Genomic DNA, 18,034 nt, shown 5'->3' with positions numbered 1-18,034 from the left:
TTTTTCTTTTTTCTTTATTCCTGCAGGCCACAGTCATCCAAAAATAAGGTAAGCAGCTGTTTAATTGAATTCTGCTTTGTCAAAGATTGGTAATAAATATATTTCAAAAAATTATTAGATAAAATCTTTCAAGTTTTGAAGCTGTTTAAAGTTTGAATGTCTCAAAAAGTCACAGCATTCCTGTTTAATTCCAAAAATTACAGGAAATACTATCATATTTTACAGTTATTAGCTGCAGAAAATACATGGGAAAGCAGTTGTTTGCCTCAGTTAATGGAATCCAAAAATGTAAAGGAAAGAGAATCTGCTGCTTTTAAATCAGGTATGTGTGTATGTATTTACATGTGCATACATTTTTTTTAAATGTTACACTATAATGATAAATTCCTATAAATGCAGTGAAGCTATTTCATTTGCATCTACAGCATTTATTGGATTTCCACAAATGGATTAAGTTGGGTTTTTTTCATGACTGCACAATGGATGTACTATGCAATTTTAATTAGTTATTGATATTCAGAATTGTAAAATAATTCTAGTCTCCATTAAAAAAGTCTTAAATGTGCATGCATTTATAGCAACTTATATAAGCTACAAAACTGTATAAAACTAGAGATAAGATACATAATTTGTGTGTGTAAAATACAGGGTAAACAATCTGATGATAAATATTCTGAGGGGTGGCAATTCAATATAGTAAACAGTATTAGTAACTATTTTAAATTACATGCAACGTACAGATTTTGAGGTGCATTTTTCTGAAACAGCACAGAAAATGAGGAAGCTTTTGGGGTCTCTTGAAGAGAAAAACATACTTCGGTTCATTGTTTCAGTACACACTTTTATGTCAGCCTCATTTTCCTTTTCCTGCCTTGGGACAGTGGCTGTTTTGTTTGAGTAATTTTTTAGAATCTTCGGGTTCTTATGAAACATTTACAAATTAATAAATTGTTAAAATGGAGATAGAATGGGAAAGAATATTGGTAGATTACCAGGCTGTGCTTTATCTCTCCTCTCTTTGAGCAAAAAGTTTCTTTTTTTTTTTTTGCCACATTCCAGTTGTCAAAAATTGGCCTAAACTAAGTACCTTTCCTTAAAACCAGCTAGAATTTGTCATAAGGTAATGATTGGCCTAAGTGATCCTAGAAGGTCCCTTTCAACTTAAACTATTCTACAAGTGTGTGTCAGCCAGGATCTTCAGGAGAATCAGAAATGGACGAAGACACAGAGTCACAATTCTCTACATCTATGGATCTTCCTCATCTCCATCCTCTTTTACCATGACCTCTATACTGCCTTTATTGCCTTTTCTTTATCTTATTTCTTGTAACATAACTAATCATAGAACATTGAAAACATGAAACAAACATGTTCTGCAGCTCAGAAAGCAGATCAAAAGAACCCAGTGCTTTTTATTTTTGGATGGTTGGAAATTCTCATGGAAAAAAATTAGGTGATTACAATTTTTCCATTGATTTTATTCCAAGTGGGAACAAAAACTTTCTGAAGAGGAGAACTTCTGAACATTTGAAACTTCTGAATTCAGGAGCACTTTGTTTCAAAGTTGAAATACTGTAGTACAACATATTGACCTAATGTGGAAGTAATTAGTGGTGTAAATGGATTTTTTCATGCCTTTCTCTTAATGTAAATCTTAATGTCAAAATGTCATCAAAATCTTTGGGTTCCTCTGAAATCCTGGTAAATTAATGAAGCTGTGCCATCCAATAGAAAGCAGTTCTGCTGAGAATTTTTCAGCAGTGCTAAGTAGTTTCAATACAAAGATAGGAATATTTCAACCCTAACTCAAGTTTAAATGGTTGAGATTTGCAAAAGATGATTTTCAGAAGATTAGCAGGTTCTTGAGGAAGCAATGGCTTCTCTCCCTGACAGGTCTCATCAGGTGTTCAGGCAACACGCAGCCACGAACTACTCACAGTAGCAGCCCCTCACAGTGAAAATCCATCAGTGGCACGGGGATAAATGTTTTTTGTCGCAATTAGAAGGATTTGGGTAGGGAAGCCATCGGTATGAACCAGTAGAGAAATTTGAAAAAAGTGGCTCATAACTCTGAAATAATATTCAGGCTGTGTCTGAGTGATTCAGCTCAGGACTGGAAGCAATATGGCCGTTTGGGGCTGGTTCTGGATTTTGCCTGAAGCCCAGCAGAATCCTGTACTATAATAACCATACAGTTCCTGATACTCAACCTGTTCAGCAGTAGCCTAAATACAAGGGCCTTCTCATGGAAAACTTAGAATGCTTGACTTCTGCTTTTTGGGTGGTTTTTTTCTCTACAAAAGAAATGAAAAATGGGAAGTAAGTATGTAAACTTTTACTTCTTTTAGAAATGTATCTGCCAATCTGCAGGCAGAACTGCTTAACTGAGCTGCTTGTAATAGAATCTGACTTACAGTAAGACATGAAAAGGAAACTCTAGTGGTTTGAGGACTAGCCTTCGTATGAATTCATATTCAATAAGAATTTATGTAGCAATTATCAATAAGAATACGTATAATAGATTGTAGAGGTAGCTATATTACATTGTAAAGATTGTTGCACTGTACTATAGTAGCATCTTTGAAGTAAAATAAAACTTCTGTAATAATCTAAAGCAAAAATTGCTGAAGGCATTTGGGAACTTAGTTTGAGGCTCTGTAGGCAGTTGATCCTAAGAATTCACAATTCCTGTATCATGGGGATACAGTGACCGAGAAACAGCTTTATAAGTAGTCAGCCAGTCAGGGTTCCCAGGACAGTCACTGAATTAGTTTTCTGCCCTTCTGAGCAAAGGTTGTGAATGGTCTGTTCTACTGCATTTTCCTTTCTGACAGATTTTTCACTCTGAGTCTTCCAACAGAGAGAACTGGGCCCTTACAGCTATGTGTGTGTATATTAAAAGAAGAGGTTTGATACATCCTATACCCATGAATTTCTTCAGTTTCTGACTGAAAGCCTTAATAGCCTTAGTGTAAACTAAAGATAAATTAATGTGTTTCATGAAAACTTTTCTAATGAAATACTGAATTTAATAAACCCCATAACATAAGTTTGCAGTGTGTATATATAGACCTGTTTCCAAGGTGGGGAGGAATTCCTTATACCCTGTTTTCTTTCAGGTCCTATGGGATTTGTTATCAGTTGGCAAGAATTGCAGAGATGGAGAAGTGTGAATTCTCCACTGGTAGATTACTGTAGATCAGTACTCTGTCTGCTAGACTGTTTTGGATTAACAGGATAAAGTGGTGGCTGTAGGTTTCTGTGATGAACAAAGCAAGTGTTTATTTTAAAGCAACTCAGTTAGGGGAAAAAGCATTTCTTATATTACCATAAGTTCTTTTGTTGCTAAAAAATTTTCAGTAGACACTTCGTTGTATTTCTATCAGTCAGCTGAAAATTACTGCCACGGGTGGGTATGTCTTCATTTAACTTAGTAAGCAAAGGCATCTTTTCTAGTTAAGTATTCAAATATTTGTCTTAACTTGCCTTTGGTTTATAGTGGGAATGGGTTGTCTGAAGTAGGTGTAAAAAAATACTGAACACTGCTGAAAACTTGATGTGGAATGTAACAATGATCATTGCATCTCAGATCCTGTACATCTGTGGTTAGATAAGAGTGCTAGGATCATTTATTGCTTTCTTAGGAACAGAGCCCTGAGCTCAAGGGGCCACCTTTCACAGTAAAGAGTTTGATTTAATTTCCGATTCCATTTAATCTTTGTTACAGTTGGGGCTGCCAACAAAGATGCCTGTTGTAATGGGATGCATCCACTAGGAAAAATTGACAGATGGTAACAAAATCTTGTACCAATAATCCAGGCTGTGTTTGAACTCATGACCTATATGTGAAGGGCTCAGTATCCCATTACAAATCCCTTGAGCTGTCAACTCATCTGTGTCTAATTTTCATAAAGTCCCTGTGTCATACCTATTTCTTCTTTCAGTGCTTTACAAAAGTTAGGTTCCTTGTACCCTTTCTGTTAACATCATTCTGATATTTTTTCCACATTTTGGTTTGTTTGGATATTCTCTTTTTCAATTTCCAAGCCTTTTGTTTTCTGTACTACCTTGTATTTCATTATCCATTTAAAGGGGGATAGTTTGGAATTTAATAAAATTGTTCAATGCAATGAATTAATGCAAACATTTGTTTTAATGAATGTGACCCTATTTCATGTAACAAATTCAGAAAATTCTTCAGATTTTAAGTGAGGTTTTAACAAGTGAGGAAGGATAAAATTTGCATAGCGATCTTCAGTTATTCTTGTAAGAACGCATACAGTTAATAAGTACATTGTTTGATATTTTCCTTAATCTGATCATAAAACCTTTCTGCTCTTTGCTATGAACAAAAAATGCAAACAAGTGTTTTCTAGAGGTATTAATTTGTTCTTTGAGGTTATTACTATAACAGTAGTCCTATTATAACATAGTCGTAACTTAGTTTTTATTCAAGTGTGGAATAAAAGGCAGTTTCTGTCATAGCTAGCTTACTTCGTTATTCTAATTCTTAACATCCCTTTCTGTCTTCATAAGCCTAGAACAGAGTTTGGCTTTGAGCTTCTTGTAATGGCCAATATCTAGTGATTTTATTGACAACTTGGGCTAACCATCTACTCCTTCATCAGCAGATCATGGCAGTAGTAGATGAATTCACAAGCTATGCAAAATTCCTCATGTTTCTCTCTGAAATTTTAGATAGGAAAAAATAATTTTTATATGTATTGTAAATGTGAATACAGAAATAAGCTGAAACAAATTGCATTTTTAGTATGTAAACTAACTTATGTATCCAAAAAGCAGCATTTTTTGTGCTGTCCTTTATGGGACATTAAATAATGGATATTTCATTTAGCATTAACCAAAGGAGCTAGTGACCTGCAAATTTAATATTTATTAAATGAGCATTATTTCAGCTTCTTTAAAGGAAATTCAGATATCTCCCTGTGCCACAGATACACCAGCATGAAAATAGTTTTCTGTAATTAAGTGCATTTGTCTGAATTCCAGGCCTTCATGAGATGCACTCACATAAAATATCATTTAGAAGAAAAGGGGCTGTTTAGAAAGATATTTACATACATCTAGGGAGTAACTCTTGTCAGAAGGGCAGTGCGTCATGTGCTTTGCCTGCAAGAATGTTTGCAGATACTTTTTTTTTTCTGAAACAGGAGTCAGAGACTACTAATAGAAGTTATTCTGACTGGTGCATAAAATACCTACCCTTTATGGGAGTGCATTTTGAAGCATTAGGTTACAATGTTATCAAATCACAGTATACTCTTTCCCCCCCTGGGCTGATGCTTTGAATCATTTAAAAACTCTGAAACTGTTTTTCCTATTGCACTTAGGTACTGAAACTTGTCCTGGCATTGGACCAAAGAAAGAAGATAAGCAGCTGAGCACTGTTTCCCCAGGTGAAAACAAAACTGAGAGACAGATAGAGGCAGGAAGTCTTTGGGTAGCTGCAGGAAAGGACCACATGGAGGAGCAGCACTGCAGTGCTGAATCAACATTGGAGCCACACACCCAGTCCACAGGGACAGTGGGCAGGCCTTCTTCGGACTGTTTATCATCTGGGGATGCTGATAAAGATAACAATTTCCAGCTGAGAGAGAGACAGCTCTCAAAGGATGCAGAAAAAACAGAAGGGGCTGGGGAGCCTGGAGTGAAACTCCCTCTTGAGCTAATGGTAGATGCCTCAGTTTTAACAGATGGTGACTATATGCCTACTGATTTGGTTCCTTCTGATAAAGATGTGCAAGCTGATAGAAATCTGCTCAGATCAAAACATGCTGCTGGCTCTTCAGAAATTGCTAGTGCCCGGCTTGGAAATAGTGATTTAAAGCAGCAACAGATACAGCCTGATGACGATGATGAAAAGTCTTCACGGGACAGAACTACATCAGATGTATGCTCTGGGTGCCATAAAGTGTCTGAGCGTGAGAGTACTGCCCATTCACAAGTGTGCAAGGAAATACAGAGAGCAGCAGGACAGGAGGAGAAGATAAATAATGAAGAACAAGAAGATTTATTTCTCAGATTTTTAAATGGTAACATAATAGACACTGAGGAATCAATCTTAGAAAACCAAGAGGACTTAGACACTGTTCCAGATATTTCACCTGAACGAGCATCTTATAACTCACTGGAAGCTTTATCACTAGATGACAGCTTTTCTTCTCTTGATGAACTTGCAAGAAGGATAGAGATTGCTGAGGTAAAGATTATAAATTCTATAAAATCTTTCATGTTTTTCTCAAAATATTTTAGATATTTCCAACTTCAAAATGTGTTAAATATTCCTTAATATATCACTTTCAAATCTGAAATCTATACATATTTAATTGTTCTGAGTTATTCAGAGAAAAAAGTTTGGTTTTGCCTGTTTGTCTCCTTGACCAGCACCACACAGTGTTTCTAAAAATTAGATTGATTTTTACATATGAGTGTGAACAGCTGGGGTTTTTTAACTTTTTGATTCTGACAGAGACTGTTAGGAAGTGTTCTCATAATTCCTGTTAAATCAAGTTTTATGTCAGAGATGTACATAATGCCTATGATGTAATGTGGTTCATTTCTATTCAAAGAACAAAATTTTCTTTTTTACGCCTATTCTGTAGAGGTGAGAACTACATATGTATAAATTCTGTATATGACTGTATGGGCTTCTAATTTTGCCAAGTTTAGATAGCTTTGTTGTTCAACCAAAGCTAAGAAAGCTTCTGATCCTGAACCCACCTTTCTGAAGCACTGCTGTTAGGCCAAAACAAGAGTGAGTGCTTCATAAGCTAGGTTGCTCTTCTGAAAACAGAGAAGATTTATTGCTTTGGGACTTTTTTGGAAAGTGCATGATGATATCTTTGCTTTATTTGTTTTCTGATTTTGCTGCATTTGCATCCATGGGACCTTAAGAGCAATTTAAAAATAGTCGCAGTAGGATTAATTTAGGATTTATCTATGTGAAACAGAACAGTACACCTCTGTTAAAATGCTGAACTTTCAGTGAGCTCAAAAGAAATCTAATGCTGAGGGATGATGTTTAAATTACTCTTCTGTTATACATGTATATGGGCTTAGCAAAAGACTTATTAATTGTCTCTGTGACCAATGATGATGCTTTACAGGGAATCTAGTTTCATTTCTAGTTTGCTCTTCTGATGCTAGGACTGCCAGTACTCTGATGGCAGAGTTGTGTCTCTGCAGAGGAAAAAGTACCTTGAGTTTTTCCACAGTACTTTTTCTGGCCATATAAGGCTTAATGTTGGCTGCACTGGTGGGAGTCCATTTGAATCATTCTTAACAAAAGGCCTGAGTTGTGTGTGAGGCAATGGGTTTAAATTGGAAAAGAGAAGAAGGATTAACTTCAATAACTGTTAAAGGTTGTAATATGCAGCACCTGGGGTTGTTCTGCAATACATGAAATTTTTAGATGCAGCAGGGTGAGTTAAGGACAGCACACCAGCTTGTACTGTTTCATTACACTCTTATATTTTGTTTTTCCAATTAATCTTACCACCCATCACTAGCCTGGGGGTTTCATTTCAGAAGTGGTGAGCACCTACAGCTTTCCTGGGAGACACATTAAAAGAGTTTGCCACCCCTGAGAAAGCAGCATTGTTAACTTGTGTTCATTGATTTTGTTTTAGTGCTAAAATAAGATCGCACTGATGTTTTGACAAGCAGACTGATCTTTGTAACCAGCTGTAAGACTTCTTCCTTTCTTGTCCTCTTGAAGCCTTTGAAATTGCATTGTTCAGGCGAAGAACCTAAGAAGATAACAGTGTTTTCGTACAGTAGCTGTTAATGAAATATCTAGAAAATGCATTGGTAGCCTCATGAGTGAAATTAATCACATGAAATGTACCAATGTGGCAGTAAAAAAGAAAAAAAAATCAATTTGACTGTGATAAAACTTGTCATGGAGTGAATATTTACAAACCTACCACAAACAAATTAAAATGGAAGGCAGAAGTAAAGATAATTTTGAAATAACCTAGATACAAAAATCATATGGTAGAACAAAATTTAATTAATGTTCTTCAATGGACATGTAATACTAATTTATTGATAATGGGAAAGGTAAATACTTGTGCATGTATTTACAGTTAGGAAGTCTTGTTTGACCCCATATTGAGATCCAAGAATCATCTCCTCTAGTTTTCTAATTTAGATACTTTGTCACGTGCTTTTAGTCTGTCATTTACAATAACTCATTCCAAGAGTGAAAATCCACCAAATTCTGACTCTGACTTTAAATAATTGCAAAAGTCAAATAGTACTTTGCATATTGTACAGTCCCTTATACTGCGTATTTCATCACTAGTACAAACTATGTACAACAATGTGCAAATGATGGAAAATCACTGTCATTTTATAAAAACAAGATTCATACAGCTAACAAGGAGCTTTGAAGCACGGTCAGCAGTTTGCAGTAACAGATATCAGAAGTGTATAGCCTCTTCTTAGATGCCTTTGCTATCATTTCTATGAGCATGAAATGACACAGCAGCAGTGAAACAAATTGTGACCTTAATAATGTAAGTTTCATTTTGCTGTATAAAGTAAAAGTTTATAACACAAACTTTTTATGTGAGTGACAATTAGGGAAACGAGTAAAATCTTACTGCTTTTTCTGATTAGAAAATTATAATTTGAAATTCATTTTTATAAAGCAAAGATAAAGAGATTGTCAACCACAACATACAGCTTTTGGTTGGCACTGTTTATACATCAAGAAGTGAAGTCTCCACCTGTCTGTACTAGGTTTGGAGAAAATGTTTCGGATTCCCTGTTCTCTTTTATAGCTTGGGTCCTGTAGTTTTGAGTTTGCAAGAACTACACTTCTGCTTGAAATGCTTACATGGTATCTGAGCTATTTGTTGCTGTATAAAGGAGCCCTGGTACTTTCATGGCAAGTATATCAGCAGAAAAAATAGTAAAAATCTGTTACTGTGGTATGGATACCGAATCTGCTAAGTTAGCTCCTTTTCAACTCAAATTACTCATGTATTAAATTTATTTTATTAGCAAAAGGGTTTGTCTGCTGGTTTTATTGTAACCCAGGGCACTCTTGATTTTTGTCAGTTTGTCATACAGTTGTGGATTACCGCTTTAAAAAAAAAAAAAAATCTGGTTTTGCTAGTAATGAAACTGTAGTCCTTTGCCAAGTAACTGAATAAGGAATACAGCCCACAGGAGAATATACCAACAAAACAGCTTTTTGAGTAGTTCTCTGCATTCAGACCAAAATACTTTATACAGTGAACTTTTCTTTCCAGTTCCCAGTTTGCAGTGCCTCCCTTTTGGGGTTTTTATTTATATCTATATGGTACAAATAATTCTAATAGTGAGATTCAATCTGTTTTCTCTAAGATCTTGAAGCACAAGGCCTTACTAGTTTTGTCCAGTATGTTTATAAATATATAAATGTATACATCATATTTTTTGAAAATATGTACAGTGTAAGAAGCTTTTTAATATTTTATTAGCAAATGCTGTTTTGAACAGAGAAGAGACAGGTAGTTTAAATAAAGCTTATTTTTTCTAATTTTGCAACCTGGTTATTAAACTTTGTCCAAAAAGTGTAAAACTTTTCATTGACGCAGAATTACTTTCTGTTAATGGTCGTAAAAAGTGAAAAGCTAAAATATTTAACAGAGTTTCAATTAACCAACAGTCATTGCTGCTTTCCTTTTTGACTGTTGGTCAAAATGCCACCACACACCCATATGCCATTTTCAGTTTCTGTACAGTAATTATAAAAGTCAAAAAATTTTGTGAAGGCCAGCAGAACTGAGAGAGTAAACTCAGTTACACAGATGCTCCAAGACCATATTTGTTAATTATCTAGCTTAGAATTAAGAAAATATCTGATGTTTCAATAGGGTCCTTTATGCAGCTCTTTCATGTAAGAGATGTTTTCAGTGCAGTCTTGTGCAAGCCTACATTTTTCCTCCTGTAGTTCAAGTCAAGAAGAGGCTTGATTTGTGGTCAACTGTATTAACCACAGTTCCCTTGTTAACTTCAATTTACATAATATACTCAGTCTTTTTAAATTCCTCCTGCCTCCTAAAGACTGGGATTTAAAACTTTGTCTTGTGTGGCAGCTAAGTCCCTCTCCTTGGATGTTTAATTAATGGGAGATGGATGTAATATAATCACTTTGTATATTGCAGAACAAAACAAAAAACCTTAATTACATGACTCATGAAATTCAAAGGCAGATGAAGTATATTTATGGCATGAAGCTGAGTTAGAGGAGGTTTAGGTTAGATATGAGGAAAAAGTGCTTCACCCAGAGGGTGGTCAAGCACTGGAACAGGCTCCGCAGGGAAGTGGCCACAGCACCAACCCTGACAGAGTACAAGAAGTGTTTGGACAGTGCTCTCAGTCACATGGTGAGACCCTTGGGGACGGTCCTGTGCAAGGCCAAGAGTTGGAATTTGATGACCCTTGTGGGTGCCTTCCAACTCAGAATATTCTATGATTCTATTCTAGGTATGTGAAGTTTTTTCATGGCTAGGCTTCGCGAACGAAGATTTGGGAAGGACTCTACCCACGTTTCTTGCAAGCGCGTTGGTGGCTAAAAAGGCCAATACGAGAGAGGCATGTCCAGTTGCAAAAGGCACAGCAGAAAGACTCCTTAGATGGCATGCTCTGCAAGGCTCGATTCTTTCTGCGTTGTCTTTTCTCCTCAAGGGTGATCCTGCGTGCGTTCTCAAAAGCATCAGCAGCATTATAGATGGTCTGTCTCCAGACCTCCCGATTGGAGGCCAGAGTAGACCAATTATGGTGATCAATATGCCCTAGGCTGAGTTGTTGCTTCAGGGAGTCCTTGTATCTTTTCTTTGGGGCTCCTCTCTTGCGGCAGCCAGTGGCAAGTTCACCATAGAGCAGGATCTTAGGGAGGCGGTGGTCCTTCATCCTGGAGACGTGCCCTGCCCATCGCAGCTGCGTTCTCAGTAGCATGGCCTCAATACTTGTGATTGCTGCCTGTTCAAGAACAGATGTGTTGGTCACATAATCTGACCAGTGGATGTTTAGGATTGTACGGAGGCAGCGCTGATGTAAGCGTTCTAGGAGACGCAGGTGGTGGTGGTAGATGACCCATGATTCGGGTTGGTCATTCAGGGTGCTGCCCCAAGAGACTGTCATCTCCGTCAGTCTCAAATGACCAATATCCTGAACCGCCTGCATGCAGGGTTGAGTCTGCGGCTCCCAGTGCACCTTTCACCTGCCGTTTCGACCATCGCCCGTCGCTACAGGACTTTTTGCATGTGGGTAAAGCCTTCAAGCCTGCGCAATGGATTTTTTAGGTGAGATGCAGTATGCGCGGAACTGAACCCACCCTTTAATCCTGAGGTTCATCTGCCAGGGCCGAGCGAGCTTGGACGGTGGCAGCGAGGTCCTCAGGACGTAAGTTTGATTAGAGTGACCTTCTCTTAGATGGATGGCCTTACAGGGCTAAGCAAGCTCCATCTGCCCGGGTTTGGGATTAGAGTTGTCCTTCTCCTAGGATGACTGCCAGAAGGCTAACGAGCTCATCCTGCCCAAGAAGTATGTGAAGTACATATCGTGTAAAGGGACCATTTGAAGTACATATCGTGTAAAGGGACCATTTTTCAAAATACAGCCTATGGTTTTTGCTGGGGTTGGAGAGTAACACTAACCACGCTCTATTTATTGCAAAATCAAAAGCACTTGCTCCCCCTTTTTAAGCAAAAGAAAATGTTCAGAATAGAGGAACCTGCGCTGTGTCAATTAGTTCTTTATACATTTAAAGTAAATCCTGAAACATAGCCATGTAGGCTGACAGGAAAAGTAAATGAACCTCATTGTAGCAAGACTTTCCTCTGCAAGCCTTTTATGTAACTGTAATTACTGAAACACATTTCCACATAATCCTGTCAAGGATAGTCCTCTGGTTTTAAGCTTGGAGAAGACTGAGTTTGTGACACAGTAATTCAGAAACTACCATGAGCCAACAGACAAAATGAAGTGCCTCAGTTTGAAATGACGACTAGACCACCATGTCCAGTCTTAGGGCAGACTGGTATGAATGCCCTGCTGTCCCTGGGTGACATTCCCACCTAGTGCAGTCCGAGCCACTTGGGAACAAGCATGCCAGGCGACAGCTAGCCTGCTGTGTGGGTGGTGTGGGAGGAGCCATTGATCCTCTTTATGAAAGCAATGATGTAAGCAGAAGCTTAAAATAATCTACTCTTTTAAAGGACATCATTTCATCTCCACCCTTCCAAATAAATAAGTCAAATTAAAGCACACCTACATGATCCCCCTTCGTCGTCACGACAAGGAAGTTTAAGTGTTGCTTTTCTTGCTGACCTGTTAAATTTTTGTAGTGGTTCTGCAAGGCTAATTTGACATTACCAGTAGAAGCCTCAGCTCACTGTGATTGTCTGTTGTGATGAAACTCTTGCAGACCATTATTTTTGGTTCATTTGTGCCAAATACTGGTCCTCTGTACGTTGACTTACTTTATTTCTGCCACTTTCACTAAATATTCATTAAATAATCCATTCAAGCTCTTAAGATAATCAAAAAGGAAAGTAGGTATCAAAAGTGGTAGTGTGGCAGAGATCAATTTTATCCTCTCAGTTGGAATTTTGGGAAAAATTATTAGACGTGTAGGCATACACCCACAGTATCCAGCTCTGTAAGTTGTGCAGGGTAACCTCATTTGTCCATTTGAGGGCTACAAAGTACTGCCAGACTACAGACTTGTAGGTGTAATTGCCAAATTTATCAGTTAAAATATTGCAAATGCCAAAGTTGGTGCCTGTTGGATTGTGCTCTGTCTCTTGCTGTGTTCAGTCCACCATCTCTTACTACAGCAGGCATCAATGCATTATATAAGCTCGTAGACGAAGCATGTTTAAGGGCATAAGTTATGAAGTCACTTGTTTTCAGTTTTTCTACAGCTCTTGGAATTGCAATGCAAACAACTTTTTATGGGTGCTCTTCTAACTTAATTCTGTTACAGGTAGAGTTAAGCAGTCAGTTGTCTGCAACTACGGTGTTACTTGGAAAATTGCAGGCATTTGGGGTCATCTCCTTATAGAGGAGTTGCAAACTCAGTTGTAAATGTGATGTTTCATCTGTAGCACAAATGAATACATATTACTTTTCAATTTAACAAATGTTATTGCTGATCTACAGAATGAGTTTTAAAAAGCCCTACTAAGATCTAGGAAGAAATTATTAAGTCTTTTTTTAAGGAAAAGATGCTCACAAGATAAAAAAAAAGGGCATGTCTAAACATGCTTCTTATTTTAATTTCTGTTAATTTCTAGCCCACCGCGAGCTACTTGCTTAGGAAAGCATTTGTCTCCTGATGCTTCACCTACTTTCATTTCTCTAATAACTAGGAAGTTACAGACTGCTCATTCATGCCAGTATGGCTTAGCATATACTCTTGCAACTAGTCCAAATGCTATAGCAAACAAAAGAGAAGTTATGGTTTATAGACTTGTGGACTGTATCGCTGTTTGGGAAGGATTTTTGAACTGCTGCTGTATCCAGAGAGCTTATTACAATGTGGAGCTGGAATCCATCCAGAGCGTTGAAGCTTTCTTTTTCCCTGTTGTTCTCTCTGTTTGGTTTTGTAGCCCCACTGTAGCTGCTTGTCCACTCTGGGGAACCAATTGCAGTGCTGGAAAATTAATCTTGCAATAAGGATTTGATGGTCTCTGCAGGATTATATCTTTGGAGAGGCAGCAGCAGTGTGTCATTGACTTCTTATTGCCCTCTGATGATAGTGTTTTTGACACAAATCTGCCTCATCACTGCCCCAACCCGTCTGAGCTTACAAAGGAACTGTTGCAGTGAACACAAAGTATGATCCAAATAGTAAATGTGCGTGTATTTAACTTTGGTAACACTTAAGGGCAAACAGTGTCAGTCAACAGCGGAATGATACTGCAGCTGTCCTGTGTGTTAAGGAATTGATGTTTTCAAGGAGGAGGTTTCACAAGTGCTGCAATGTTTAAGAAAAGTAGAGTGGAAAACATTTGTTAACCGTTTAGCTCATTTCTTCCCTAAGTCATTGTTAAATAGAGCTCATGCTTCCATTTCTCACATCTGTTGTGCCACTTGCTGACTTTCCTGATAGATTGCTCCAGCGGAAGGATTGGTGTCTATACTAAAGAAGAGAGATGACAGGGATGGTAAAACAATTTCTCAAGTCCAGCAAAGACAAACAAAGAGAAGAGTGCGATTCCAAGAAATGGAAGACACGTTGGATCAAGGTAATTTAAAGCTGTTAATTCATGGATTGCAATCTTGGGGTGCAAATGATGTCGATCTTTTTGTTCACAAGAGCAAAGCAGGCATTCATTGAACATACTGTCTTGGTTTTTTTCAACTTAATTAATAGGTAAAGGTGATTGATCAAAGATTATTAATCTCTACCACGTTTGGGTAACAAGACTACAGAAGGATACAATAAGCATACTTCCATTTTAAAGCTTGTCTGAGAATGAAGTCCCAGTTTTTTTCCTCTGACTGAATGATTTGCAAGTGGCAGCTAATGGAAGTTCTTTCATTAATGTTTATTGCTTAGAGGGTGGGAGGTGTAGGCTTTCTCCATAAATCCATTTACAGTGTGGGTAAAGAGGGATGCAGAAGAAACAAGTGTGTTGTCCTTCTTCCACCGGTAGCTTTCCAACCCTTTCTAGTAGACCAGGATTTTAACCTTGCTTTTTAATTTAATATCCATACATATTTGCTAGCCATCATTAAATTTGGCTTTACACCCTACCACCTTTTGGATGGGCTGAATAGCCTCATGAGAAATACAGTATGTTATTTTGTTCTGCTTTTCTTGGAGTTTAAGTTCTCTATTGTTCAAACTAAAGAGATATTAAGAAAAATACTTTTGGTTGCTAATGATGGTACTTTCTATATCTACTGTGTATGCTGGCCACTAAATGATATTAATTAGTGCTTAAAAGTGCATTAAGCATGTCTAAAACATTCACAGCCTAAAAGAGAGTGTATCTCATCTTTTTCTTGAAATTATTTTAAAAGTATTTATGTTTTAAATAAAATTTCAGTTAGAGTTTCTTCTATGATTTTTTCCCCAAGGATTTAGTGATTCAAAAGGAAAGTTGTTTTATACTACTATTGCTATTATTTCAAATCTGATTTCAAACACGCACAAAAAAGCACATGAATCTTTCTTCTTTTTTTCTTCTTTTGCACTCTTTCTTCTCCCTGATGTAGAGTGAAGGGAGTTCAGAAATTTTCGTAGAGCCACATCAATCTGACAGAAGATGCAGATGTTGTTTTTACGTGCAGACTACCAAAGTAATCTGACCCCAAAGTAAAATTATAAGTGAGGTTGTGAGGATGTAGCAGCATCTCTGCAACCTCTGTATTGCTCTTACTCTGTAATAAACAATCCTGGAAAGAGGTAGCAGAGAATAACTGAAATGTAAAATAACCCTTCACATTACCCTGAAGGTTTTGTCTCTATCCTTACAGCCAAAATGTGAGAGGAAACACAAGCAGTTCATGGTAGCACAGTCAGTGTCATTACAAATGAAGCAAGAGTGTTTCCATTTGTTTTAGTTTCAAAGCTTTCATTTCATTTCAACTATTTCCATGAAGGAAGGCTTTGGCTGTGTGGCATCCTCATAGGTGAGTGCATTTTGCTTCTGTGTGGAGTGACTCCACAAGTGATATGAGCAAGGACAGGTACACAGACTGCAGAAACAAAGCTATATAATTAGGTTTCTGAAAAGGCTAAGAAACATACAATTACTGCTGTGTATTTTGGTCACTTTGACGTGTGAGCATTATTAAGTGACCCATTCGTGGTAAAAACTTTTCTCAGGTTTTCTCGCATGTGTTTGTATTGCTTTGTATATCATCCTTTTTCACCTTTTCTGCTCTTATTTACAGATGAAGTATCTGGTGGCTCCTGTATTTTGCTGATCCTGCTGTGCATAGCAACTGTTTTCCTTAGCATTGGAGGAACTGCACTGTACTGTACCTTTGGTGACATGGAATCCCCTGTGTGTACTGATTTTGCTGCCAACATGGATTTCTATTATACACAGATATTGCAGCGTATGGAAGAACTTAAACGCTGGATAGCCTTCTCATAGTTGAAATGAGCAGGGACAGCACATCAAGAGCTCACCAATGGTTACTGGAGAGGGTAGAAAAAAATTGTAATTTCAAGTTCTCTAACACTTGCCACTTGCGGGTGATGTGTATTTGTTGATATACTTTTACTTAGAAATCAAGAAAATTTTAGTTTAGCAATCAGGTTGCAAAATGTTCACATCTGTTCACAATTGTAGCAGTGTGGTATGGGAGCGTACCTTCACCCTTTTGAGAGTAGGCAAGTCACTTTTCATCAACTTGAGCAAGTGAAGAAGAAAGAAGAAAATTAACTGTCTTCTATATTCTCTCCCATTGCCACACATCGTGTAAGCAATCTCTGGAAGCTTAGCAAAAGGACAGCTTTAATTTACAGCTGTTTGTGCAAAGGTGTTGCCTCCAGCTATCATGCAATAAGTCTGTGTTTTATGGAAACATTATTTTTCTTCTGAGTCTTACTGGTTTTCTCCATTTTTTTTTCTCCTGGTGAGCCATGTAATTATTTGGTGGAGTGAGAAGAGTGCAGCAGCATTCATGGAGCCCTCATTTGGTGATTACCAGGCTGACCTTGTATCTATAGCTTACAGTGAATATCATGAATGGGATAAATCTGCTGGCAGATTTCACTAAATTTCCTGGACCTTTACTCTCAGTATTGTATGGGTTGATTTAGAAATGGAGGGTTAAAAAAGAAATCATTAGTCTCACTAAACACAGAAACAAAAGTAGGATGTTTAGTAAATTATTCATATTAAATAGTCAAGTGTCTTTGGGCAATTTTAAAGCACCTGGTAGAAGGTGTGGGGCTAACTGGCTTTTCTGTCCAGCTATGTCACTGACTTTGAGTAATCACTTTGTGCCTCAATTTCTCCTCCATAAATGGGGAATAATGATCCTTGCCTTTGTCTATGAATATTTATTGCAATTAGGGCTCATGTCTGATTCATCCCAAATGAGTGCACAGAATCACAGAACTGTGGCTGCAGCCTCTCTCAATGAATGAATGTTACGTAAATTGTGACTGATCCAACAGAAGAGATTCAGAGGCTCACCACAGATGTGGTGAGTATGTTAGTGGTCTAGGGCACTTGTTGCAGCAGATAAAGCACATTTGCATCTATTTGCCCTGCAGTTCTGAGACCTGTACTGTAAAATCTGATCTTTTTCTATCAGCTGTACAAACAAATTTAGATCAATACGAAGAGTCATTTTAAATGGGTATTTCTATCGCTTGGTGCTCAGCCCTCCCTGTGTGGTGGTATGTGAAAGAAACACTGACAGGACAGTGAAGGTGAGAATTAGATACACAGGCCTTTGGCCCACACTCTGGTCAAAATGTGGCAACTCTCCTTGCACAGAGCATAATGGTCTAGCCCTGCTGAAGTGTGAAACGATTCCTTTACACCTCAGGAAACAGCATTTTTGAGGGGTCCGCTTCACTCCACTCCATGATTTCATGCTTACTATCATTGTATGATGCAGTGTGTTCAGGTTTAGGATATTGTTTTGTAAAATGCTATGAAGTGAAATCTCCAAAATGCTACTCAGAGTTATAACGTTAAATGATCATGCTTTCTGGCATTTGCAAGTAAATTGTCCCTCTAGTGAGCTTGATTGTTCCTAACGCACTGTTACACTTAACGGGTTTTTAAAGTGAAATTTAAAATCATGTTTTTTCTAGAATAAACTGCATGTATGATTTCTCTTTTTGTTTTCACTGTGAAGGCTTAGTTTATTTATACCCTACGGAGCCTCGCGTGCAGCTTTATATTAAGCTAGCAAATTTAAAATGCCCAAAGTAATGAAAACTTTTGCTTTCAGAATGAAACTTGAGAACAGTAGTTTGATATATATTTTTTTGTTTGTTGTCCTCAGAGTATTATAATGCTGGGCTATCTAAAGGAGA

General features: G+C 37.6%; 1 protein-coding gene across 6 annotated transcripts in view; it reads left to right on the top strand.

Annotated features, from left to right (window-relative positions):
• The window catches only part of CNST (consortin, connexin sorting protein), a 48,907-nt gene extending 31,076 nt beyond the window's left edge, over nt 1-17,831 (top strand). For 5 of the 6 annotated variants that reach the window (XM_027683712.1, XM_027683674.1, XM_027683704.1 and 2 more), the window contains 5 exons: nt 27-48; nt 226-322; nt 5,352-6,220; nt 14,132-14,267; nt 15,925-16,130. In XM_027683712.1, the coding sequence (XP_027539513.1) occupies nt 27-48; nt 226-322; nt 5,352-6,220; nt 14,132-14,267; nt 15,925-16,130 (1,330 nt within the window). Of the gene's footprint in view, nt 1-26; nt 49-225; nt 323-5,351; nt 6,221-14,131; nt 14,268-15,924 lie in introns of all 6 variants that reach the window. The other variant, XM_027683695.1, reaches the window with a different exon arrangement.
• Nucleotides 17,832-18,034: the final 203 nt, after the last annotated feature.

Source organism: Neopelma chrysocephalum, unplaced genomic scaffold, assembly GCF_003984885.1.
Source record: "Neopelma chrysocephalum unplaced genomic scaffold, ASM398488v2 Primary Assembly neopelma1_23, whole genome shotgun sequence".
Taxonomy (NCBI): domain Eukaryota; kingdom Metazoa; phylum Chordata; class Aves; order Passeriformes; family Pipridae; genus Neopelma; species Neopelma chrysocephalum.
This window is presented reverse-complemented; position numbering and strand designations above follow the sequence as displayed.